This window comes from Poecilia reticulata, linkage group LG13 (assembly GCF_000633615.1).
Source record: "Poecilia reticulata strain Guanapo linkage group LG13, Guppy_female_1.0+MT, whole genome shotgun sequence".
Lineage (NCBI taxonomy): Eukaryota > Metazoa > Chordata > Actinopteri > Cyprinodontiformes > Poeciliidae > Poecilia > Poecilia reticulata.
The window spans coordinates 7,996,635-8,007,705 of NC_024343.1; the positions used below are offsets into that span (position 1 = coordinate 7,996,635).

The 11,071-nt window shown below is 41.1% G+C and overlaps 1 protein-coding gene across 1 annotated transcript in view; it reads left to right on the plus strand.

Annotated features, from left to right (window-relative positions):
* The window catches only part of appbp2 (amyloid beta precursor protein (cytoplasmic tail) binding protein 2), a 26,131-nt gene extending 16,231 nt beyond the window's left edge, over window positions 1-9,900 (plus strand). Inside the window, exons 10-13 of the mRNA XM_008425204.2 lie at window positions 1,028-1,113; window positions 2,737-2,927; window positions 4,378-4,543; window positions 7,134-9,900. Coding sequence (XP_008423426.1) covers window positions 1,028-1,113; window positions 2,737-2,927; window positions 4,378-4,543; window positions 7,134-7,396 — 706 coding nt within the window. The 3' untranslated portion in view covers window positions 7,397-9,900. The remainder of the gene's footprint in view (window positions 1-1,027; window positions 1,114-2,736; window positions 2,928-4,377; window positions 4,544-7,133) is intronic.
* Window positions 9,901-11,071: the final 1,171 nt, after the last annotated feature.

Here is an 11,071-nt window from a genome sequence, read left to right on the forward strand (position 1 = left end):
TGTCTTGCTAGATACGATGCTCTCACCGCTACCTGTAACATTCATGCATCACTAATTCTCTTGTTGTAATGTAAAATGCTCTGTACCTACTGCCATCTAGTGGTAAGAAAATTACATGATTACGCCGCTAGTCACTGCTACAGCAGACACTCGAAGATGGCATTATTTGCAGATAATTCATTTTCAAAAAATCTTTTAAAATCAATTACCGTATTTTTCGGACTATAGAGCGCATCATACTAGCACCTTCAATTTTTTTTTGAAAAAAAAAATAACAAAAACAAAAAAAACTGGAAGCTGCTCTCGATTTTCCATAAGGACCCAGCAGAGGRCGGCGTCCTAATAAATCTGCTGCATATATTAAGGACGCAGCACTCCGTCTCCAAAGCCGAACCATGGTTTCGTTCACACCGAGCTTAAATGCAGCGGCTCTATTTCCCTCCTGTAGTGCCAGATCGACAGCCCTCAACTTAAAAGCTGCATGATACGAGTCTGAAAACATTTCTCCATCGTGCCTGCTGCTTAAAAATACCCCTGAACAGGTTGAAAATTAGCACGTTCTTCTTTTGATTTACAATTTTGACTTCTAATAATTCACTTCCTGCTAGAGAGCCCACTGGTGGTTGAAAAAAATACACAGCAAAGCCACAGCGGGCTACAATCCGCATGGTTCAAAGCTTAGAAAAAAAAGTAGCAGCTTATAGTCCGACAAATACGGTACCTTAGGAGAAATTGAATAATTTCCACGGCACACCTGACGATCACTCACTGCACACTAGTGTGCCGTGGAACAGTGGTTGAAAAACACTGGTATAGAGGACAGATCATGGAGCAGAGGAAACTGTCCGCTCTGGACTCTGCTCCGCTGTGACCTCTGTCCCTCTGACTCACAGCTGCTTCTTGCCAGCCTGTAAACAACTTTTTGTTTTTACATGTTTATTCTTGGAAGTGTTTATCCCAATTTAAGCACTTTCTAGCATCTGAGTCATGTGACACATTTGGATCAAATGCTTTGTTTTTCCCCCAGTTTCCATGCGGAACGTGCCATAGATATTATAACTCATATCCTGCCGGAGGACCATCTTCTGCTGGCATCTTCCAAGAGAGTCAAAGGTAAAGCGAGTTTTGTTGGATCAGCTGGGCTGCTGCCTACTGTGTGAGGGACGCGTCAGGTCCAGAACTCAGACAGCTGCTGTCCTGCTGCTTTTAGATGCATCTCTGCTGTAACAAACCCGAATAAAATTAGGGGTTGCACCAACTAGCCAACGAGTGATTGATTCTTTACTCTGCAATGACTTTTTATGTGGCTAGTTGCAATCACTTGACGAAACAGATTTTTCCAAGATGAACTAGGCGAATTTGTCAGACAGTTCGAATTGTATAAAAATGTAAATAATTTAGTAATTGGGTTCTGCAAACTCCAGGAAAGGCTACCGGAATGGGGCGTTGAGTGGGACATGGTTAGTGCAGGCACCTCGCATATAGAGGCTGTAGACTGCAGTAGTCTGGAATTTGACTCCCCATCCTTGGTTCCCTTGACCTTGACCAACCTCACTTTTTGTCCCCCACATTTCAGATTACTGTCAAATAAAGGCAACTACTGCAAAAAAAACAAACCAAATCTTAAAAAAGAAAGGGGGGTGGGGGAAAGCGGCCTGAATGAAGTGCGGTAATATAGCATAAAGTCAAGACTTTTCATCCATCCAAATGATGAGTGTCGCCTTGCACATTGAAGCTTGTAACCTGGCAGCTTATAAAAATACTGTTTGACATCATCTTGAAATAATATTCAAGCTCCATTCTGAGGATCTGATAGAGGCCATCTCTGCCGCTGTCTGCATGTTGGTTCATCCAGCAAAATCAGAGCCACTGCTGACTCAGCGGAGCGTCCTGCTCCGCATTAGGGCAGAGGAGTAGCAGGTGACTGCGACAAATGTAGCTAATAACACAGGATCCGTTCATAATAATCCAAAAGCACAATTTTGATCAATGTAATAATTTCACTCCTTTATGTGCAGCTATCCAAGATGAGCAAAAACAGATCATCAGTAACAGGCGGTGTTATAAAAAAATKTAAACATTTTAACCCGACTTTGTGCAACTTTTTGGACCAACTCTGCTCTGCTGCCGATGAAGAAGTAGGGGATAATGATCTGCTATTTTTTAAAAGGTTTTATTGGCTGTAGTTGCCTTTATTTTGATAGTTAATTGACAAGAAAGTGGGTAATGAGAGAAGGTGAAGACATGTGGCAAAGGTCGCCAGGCCGGAATCGAACCAGCGACAGCCGCGCCAAGGACTAAGGCTTCCATATGTGGGTTGTGCTTAGCCCCTGCACCACCACAGCACACCCCTGCTTCTTTTTCTTTTGTTTCTGCATAATAAACTTATTACAGGAACGTTTTTTTTTTTTGTTTTTTTTTTACTATTTGCTGTGCACATAGACAATAAAGCCTCTAAGTTGTTGTGATGTATTTTTAAAATATCATGTCCTGCAACTCCTGAATAAAATGGCTGAGTTCAATTGTGCAGATGTTTGGTAACGAGCAGTTCACATGATTCGGGTGTTGGAGAAGAGATGCATATAAATGTTGCAGGAATCCACTCTACAGAACTGAACCTTACCCCCCTGGTCCTCTACCTTTACCAGGTTTATTCAAGCAGCACTACTCTGTTCACATAGAGAAAGAGGTCTTTACCACTTTAGACATTAACGTTTCACTTCATGTTTCCAACAGCTCTAATTCTGGAAGAAATTGCCATCGACTGCCACAATAAAGAAACAGAAGAGCGCCTCCTACAGGAAGCTCACGACCTTCACCTGTCTTCACTGCAGCTGGCAAAAAAGGCTTTTGGGGAGTTTAATGTTCAGACAGCCAAACACTACGGCAACCTAGGACGGCTCTACCAGTCCATGAGGAAGTTTAAGGTAGGTGGTTGACATGGTCTGATTAACCTGGATTTAGATAGATAACCTTTGTTATTTCTTAGGGATGTAGTGATACAATAATCTCACGATTCGATGCGATATATATTACGATATTCAGCGATCGTTACGCTTCAATACACTTTTATGATTTTTCTGAAAGGTTTTAGAGGGATAGAGTGATTTTGGTGATGTTTTGTGTTCCATAGACTTGGATTTAATCAGTTTTCAATTGGATTTAATTAACTGAAAACTGATTAAAAGCATCAACTACACAATACCTAGCTCTGATTGGGTAAAATAAAGTCTTTTGGACTATGGGGAAAAAGGCTTTCCTACCTTGGCTCCCGGAGTTAGCCGTGGCTGTAAACTGTTTGCTTCTAGCTGCTGGGGGAGTGGCTATGCCTTACCCTGTAGTGATTGACTCCTTGCAGCTGCACAGCGCTGCCATTCCCCGGCTTGGATCTCTGAGTAGCTGCCTCTCAGACTGCCAGGATCTCATCGATCTCTCAGACTCTGATACTCTGTCAGTTACTAATAMGAATGAACRATTAGCCATCATCATCATGGCAATCCTCACTGCACAACAGATTCCAACTGTGGGTTTCCCCTCTTTATCATAAAGCTCAAAACAGAGTGCTGCTGCCATCTGCATGTTCATTCTTCAGGTAATCCTTTATATACAGAACAGAAACCWCTAAGCTAAAACAAATTACGAAGTGGATGCCACCAGTCGCTCCAATATCCAAACTTTGCATTAATCTCGCAATCTCACTGCTTTTGCCGCTTCTCCGTTCGCGCCGCTACTTCGTCCCGCTTCTCTTTCACCGTAACTTGAGGAACTTTACTTTGTTTCTTAGCAACAAGAAACAGCCCATCGTTATTTGTTGAAGATTTAAGATTTCTAAAAACAAAGGAATCTAATGTTGTTTCATTTTTGCTCATATTGGCTGTAGTTGCCTTTATTTTCATTCCTTTTCACATAGCCGGAAAAGCCGGCTATGTGACATTTCTTTTTGGTTTTTGACATTTCTCTGACAGTTGGAAAAATATGGTTTACTTAATTTAGCATAACTCCGGTTCTACTTGGCCTATTAACACAATTTAAAAACTGGTGTGTATTTTATAATGTGCTCTTTAAGCGCAAGTTGAAAGTGAGAGTGGGGGAGGCGGAGTCAATAAATTTAACTTAACTTTAAAATAGCATTTTAACTTCAGCATCTAAGTACAGTTTCATAAAAATCTGTTAGCTCTTAAGTGTGGTGTATTTGTGAATTGGAGAAAGAGCTTTAAGATTCTGGCAGGTTACCTGTTAGACCACTTTCACTTCTATAAACCCTTATTGTGCTCATTTCCCTCTGCAGCTCTTGTTATGCTGGATGGATAAGCCCAAGAAACAATTATGTTCCTTGCACATCAACTGGGTCTGTTTTTTTTGTAAATGTACCATCAGGAGGCAGAAGAGATGCACATCAAAGCCATCCAGATCAAGGAGCAGCTCCTGGGCCATGAAGACTATGAGGTGGCGCTGTCTGTGGGCCACCTGGCCTCCCTCTACAACTATGACATGAACCAGTACGAGGACGCAGAGAGGCTCTACCTGCGCTCTATTGCTATCGGTCAGTACCATGAAAACACCAGCAGATGAACAACATTGTCTTTGTTGGGATTGATCAATGCTTCAGTTTTGAATTCACTAAACATTTTAGTGAAATTGAAGATCTGGTTTTAAAGTTACATTTATTAAATGACAAGCCAGTGTCTAGGCTATATTTACTGGCTCTTGTTAGTGACTCGGGTGGACAGATGCAGTCTGGAATTGACTTTTTTGAGCACCATCTCATTATGATGAATGAATTATTATCTTATCAAAAACATACCTGGGGTGTTTCTTTGATTCTTTCATGCATGTTTGAGAAACCCTTTAATCTACATCGGCAACCATTCAGATGAGATGTGAAAAACACCTGGTTGGACCTTTGAGATGCAACTCCTCTTCAGTGCTGCAGTTTCCAAGTGTCCAGCCTCACAGATTAGTGAGGCTGGACACTAATCCAGCCTCACTAGCCCCTCTCTCTCTCTCTCTCTCTCTCTCTCTCTCTCTCTCTCTCTCTCTCTGTGTGTGTATGTATATATATATATTCCAATATAGCTATAAACTTTGTAATTCAATGCTTTGAAATTTTATCTCTCTCTCTTTAAAAACTCCTGCTCTTTCTGAAACTCTGCCTTCAGAATGTCATCTCAACATGGCTCCTCTATTAACCCCTGTGCAACACGGGGGGTTACTATTTTTACTTCACTGAGAAGTTGCTCCTATAATGAGCTTAGCAAATGCAACAGTTCCACCAGATGCTTGCTGATTGCTGCTGGCTAGTCTGAAGGAGCGGAATGGAGTAGTCCTAAGGACTAAGGGAGGTCTAATCTTTGAGGATGGAAACACTAAAAAGGCACCATGTGCATGGAAAATACATCCCCTTTAAGGAATAAGGATGCCAAGTGTTGTTGAACTGCTTAACTCACTGGATGGTTACTGATCATACACCCTGCCAGGACTTCTAACTCCACTGGAGTCTTTCTAAACATTTTGTCTTGCTGATGTTTACATTTCATGAAACTTGAAAAAAATATATCTGAAAAACAGTTTTTCATCATCCCAATGATGATTCCTTGGTAGTAATCAGTGCAAAGTGGTGCACAAGGAGATCTTTGGTTTGAAAGTAAAATCTTTAGCTTTAATTAAAGCTTTGGACTTATTGTGTCACTCACATTTTTTTTATTCTTTCATATCATGTATCCATCCATCTCTGTTGTCACAGGGTCCATCCAGCCCTTCATCCTTTCATCTACAGGTCCTTCTCAAAAAATTTGCATATTGTGATAAAGTTCATTATTTTCCATAATGTAATGATAAAAATTAAACTGTCATATATTTTAGATTCATTGCACACCAACTGAAATATTTCAGGTCTTATTGTTTTAATACTGATGATTTTGGAACCCTCCCGACCCCACTAAGGGACAAGAGTGTCAAGAAAATGGATGGATGGATGATTTTGGCATACAGCTCATAAAAACCCAAAATTCCTATCTCAAAAAATGTCAAAAGTCAAGCCACTTTTGAACCAGAAACGGCGGCAGAAGCGTCTGACCTGGGCTATAGAGAAGCAGCACTGGACTGTTGCTCAGTGGTCCAAAGTACTTTTTTCGGATGAAAGCAAATTTTGAATGTTATTCGCAAATCAAGGTGCCAGAGTCTGGAGGAAGACTGGAGAGAAGGAAATGCCAAAAGGCCAGAAGTCCAGTGTCMAGTASCCACAGTCAGTGATGGTCTGGGGAGCCATGTCAGCTGCTGGTGTTGGTCCACTGTGTTTTATCAAGGGCAGGTCAATGCAGCAGCTATCAGGAGGTTTTGGAGCACTTCATGCTTCCATCTGCTGAAAAGCTTTATGGAGATGAAGATTTTATTTTTCATCATGACCTGGCACCTGCTCACAGTGCCAAAACCACTGGTTTACTGACCATGATATTACTGTGCTCAATTGGCCTGCCAACTCTCCTGACCTGAACCCAATAGAGAATCTGTGGGATATTGTGAAGAGAAAGTTGAGACATACAAGACCCAACACTCTGGATGAGCTTAAGGTCGCTATCGAAGCATCCTGGGCCTCCACAACACCTCAGCAGTGTCRCAGGCTGATTGCCTCCATGCCGCATTGAAGCAGTAATTTCTGCAAAAGGATTTCCGACCAAGTATTGAGTGCATAACTGAACATAATTATTTGAAGGTTGACTCTTTTTTTATTAAAACACTTTTCTTTTATTGGTCGGATGAAATATGCTAATTTTTTGAGATAGGAATTTTGGGTTTTCTTGAACTGTATGCCAAAATCATCTATATTAAAACAATAAAAGACCTGAAATATTTCAGTTGGTGTGCAATGAATCTAAAATATGACAGTTGAATTTTTATCATTACATTATGGAAAATAATGAACTTTATCACAATATGCAATTTTTTTGAGAAGGACCTGTATAACTCTAGATCTATCTATTCTTCCCATTTATCATCCCATCTGTCTCCTTCAGTTCATTTCTTTGTCATCGCCTCCTTGTTCCTGTTTTTTGCAGGTTCCATATTGAAAGTTATATCACTGTTTACTTATCTATCATAAAACTTTTTTATTTTATTTTTTTTACACTTGACAGGGAAGAAGCTGTTTGGTGAAGGCTACAGTGGGCTGGAGTATGACTACAGAGGTCTGATCAAACTCTACAACTCTGTGGGGAACTATGAGAAAGTGTTTGAATACCACAATGTACTGTCCAACTGGAACCGACTGAGGGACCGACAGTTTGCTGTAGCCGATGCTCTGGAGGACGTCAACACAACCCCCCAGCAGACCCAGGAGGTGGTCCAGGCGTTCCTACAGGCTCAAAGTCTTGGCCCCCACCGCCCATGTCTTGGCTAACTTCCTTCTGCCCTCCTCCCCCCACCAAATGTATTCCAAAACGGAGAAGAAAAATAAACCAGGTTTTAGTCTGGTGAGACCACAAACAAGAGCCCCAATGTGATGCTTCTGTTGCTCACTGTGAATTAGTCAAGTAGAGTAAATGTGACCATCACTGGCTGGTTGGTTGACTTGATTGTCTCTGCAGCTGCCAGTACGTGCACAGACACACATGTAGTCATATAAAAAGGAAAAAGACACCACCATTAAAGCTAATTTGTTCACAGACGCAGAACATCATGCTGCATTTCTCCAGGAGGAGGAAGAAACCTTCACACAGCTGATGCTCCTGGCTCACTCGCCTTTATCTTCTCATGCTGAGAACCAGAGGACTTTTTGGGGGGGAGGTTAAGTTGGAGGGGCATGGAGTTCTCTGATACAATACCATGTTTCTTGGAGTGTGTACCTGGCAGTATGTGAGTCCTGCAAGAAGTACTTGCTCTAATTACATCTTCTGTCGTCACAGATGGAAACAGTTGGCTATTTTTCACGCTCATCAAGTTGACTAATACAACACATTGTACTTTTAAGTTGAAGGCTTCTTGTAACTTTTTTTATTTGAGTGGACATCAATAAACTCCTGCTTTGAAGTGCTTGTTGGCGTGAGAAAAGCTACAGTGGAATGTGTTAAAACCAGCGGGTATGTTRTTACACATGCAACAGGCTTCACGTGTCTTTTTTTCAGTTGTTTTTCTTCCCCAGCTCAGTATGACATGGCTTCATTAAAATATCAACAATTTGTATGCTAAAATGTATGATTATGTAGCCCTTTGTTTTTGTTTTTTTACTSAGTCATGAACTCTAAAACACACCTATGTTAACAAAGGACATGCAAGGAAGTGAGAAGAACATATTTCATGTGCAAAATGTGTGTGCATGTGTGTGAYWGAGAGAGAGCAGGTGTGTTCATAAAATCTCTGGGTGCCCAAATGCTCCACTGAAGACTACCAGCTTACAACCAGCTTACAGTTAATGGACTGTAGGGGGAGCCATACTTAAAAGTGCTTCATAAACTATTCTACCTTTAAGGACACAACCAAGGGGACCAAAGATGTGCACGTGTGTGACTATTGGCAGCCTGTCAGCTTGTCCATTGGGTTCTCTATCACTCCAATTTGTTGTGCATCTCATTGCAGTAATATACACGTTTCGTTCTTTCAAACTGACCGAGCCACCGTCAAACCAGAATCTCATCTGTCCTGCAGAGCTGCTGGTGTCATTGTCCCACAGAAACGGAAGAGGCTCAAAATAATATGGCATATAGTATTCATAAAAGCAATTGAATATGGTTGTAGTCAAATTACAAAATATGCCCCTCACCAGACCTGAGTTGATTTTATAGTAGTAGAGTATGTTCATGTTTTTAATTTTAGTTTTGTCAGTAGTACTGTATTGTACAGGAGAACATGTTGGCTGTGAACTAGATGTGAGCTGCTTGCATTGACCTGTACAAAATTGTGCCAAACATGCCCAACTTTTTATTTTGCACCATTTTGTCCTCTGGTGGTTAAACTGTGTAATGGCATCATAAAATGCTGTTTCATTTATTGCTCAACTTAAAATCAGTGAAAGTATTTGTTCCCTGTTAAATATTGAAACTTTGACAGAAAAACGTTTATTGCTTTGTGAAACATTGTCATGCATCATTTCTGTTCCTTAAAGGTACAGTGCAACATTTTGAGGACTATATTTTGGAAGTTCTGGCATCTACACCTGCAGTTGATGTTTATGGAAACCCTTTGTGTTCCACCTTAATTTTAGATTCAGTTGATCCTCAAACTGACTGAGTTGATGCTGTCGGAGCAAAGTTATTATTGAAGACCTTTGTAGCTGTGTAGGGAAATGACTGATGGCATGTACAATTTAGTCCAAGCCAACAAGTTTAGACTGTATCTACATGAGTAAAAAAAAATGCCTTGAGTTAACACTGTAGTGTTGGTGTTTTTTTTWATTATTTCTTTATTAATGAAAAAAGTCTTAAGCTTTGCCTGCAATATGTTGTTTCACACCTTTTTCCAAGCATTCCACCTGCTTTTAGGCCCTTTCACTTCAGTTTTAACATCTCTGTGGGCTTARGAAGCTGCATAAACACTCTGCAACAGATGGGTCAAAAATGTAGAGCTGCCTTATATTTTAATTGGAACAAGTCAATTCTTATGCCCCTTTTCTTTAATTCTCGTCAAAGATTGTAGAACCTCTGAGTTGTTCACAAGACCTCCTACTTCTCATGCAATGGGTTTTCCCTACCTGCGAACGTTGAGGAATAAAGCGAGTAGTATTGTTGCAGTGCTACATGGTAGATGAAATCAAAGTAAAGCTGTGACCCCCCCCAGCCCAGTAGTTTCACCTGCTCTTTGGATCAGGTGGTGGATACCAAATGCAATGAAAGGATGTTTTCACTGTTGTTTTGTTACTGCTTCACTGTTAGATGCAAACAAACATAATTAAAAATGTATATTACTGGCCACAATACATTTTCTTCTTTTATTCATCTTTAGCCAAATTCTGCTTTCAGGATTTCAAATATTGAAATATTTTCATTTGCAAAATAAGTAAAATTTAGATTGTCTTGCAAAAACAAAAATAAAATGAAGCTTACTTTTAATGAAGCCACCGGTGTCGCAATTGCTATCCCTAAAAATCTGTCACTCAAGCATTTTTTTTATTATTTAAAGGGGCATTATGTATTTTCCATGCACACATTTTATAGCATGTTTTTACTAGCATTTCATAAAGAAGTAGCTCTTATAWTGAGCTCAGATTCCGCAATGTGGTTGCTAACTGCTGCTGGCTAGTCTGAAGGAGCTGAATGAGGGCGTCTCAGGAGAGGGCTGCTCTGTGATGCTGAACTCTGAAGCTTGGAAACCGCAGCTCTAAGGAGGAGTTGCCGCTCAAAGGCGGAGCACTGTCCAACCATGCGTTTTGAGCAGCTGACGTGTTGCCATGGAGATTAAAGAATTTTTTTCAAACATGCATAAAAGAATCAGGGCAACATTTCAGGTGTAGTTTTGATTAGGGAATAACAACATGATGCAGATTTTACATGATACTGCCCCTTTAACTCGAGGTTTACCAGGCTCTCTGGGAACTTCTAATTAGTAATAATTTACCTTCTGTTTTCTCGGACAAGAAATATGACACACTTATATGGCACACTTCTTTAGTCAGTGGCCTCTACTGAGGACCCTGAGGTYACTGCTCTTGGGACCCTTGCTGTGTGTCCTCTCACTTCACTCTATCTGTTTCAGTTAATTTACTGCAGAGAAGGGACTGGGTGAAAGGGAATTTCATGGTCCTTTTCTGCAGTAGAGATGTACAGGTTAACGACTGAACCGCCTGAGTTCCCTTGGAGCTATGTGGTTTTTATAATGCTTTATGATGTTCAGTGAAAGCAGGAAGCCGGTCAGACCTGGCAGGCCCAAACGTGTAGTTGGCTGGGAACGTCTGGCGGAGTCCCCTGTGAGACGGAACTTTAATTCCCATCTCCGGCAGAACTTCAAACGCATTCCGGGGGAGTTTGGGGACTTTGAGTCTTGAGTGGACCATGTTCCGTGCCTCCATTGCTGAGGCGGCTTATCGGAGCTGCGGCCGCAAGGTTGTTGGTGCCTGTCGCGGCGGCAACCCTCGAACCCGTTG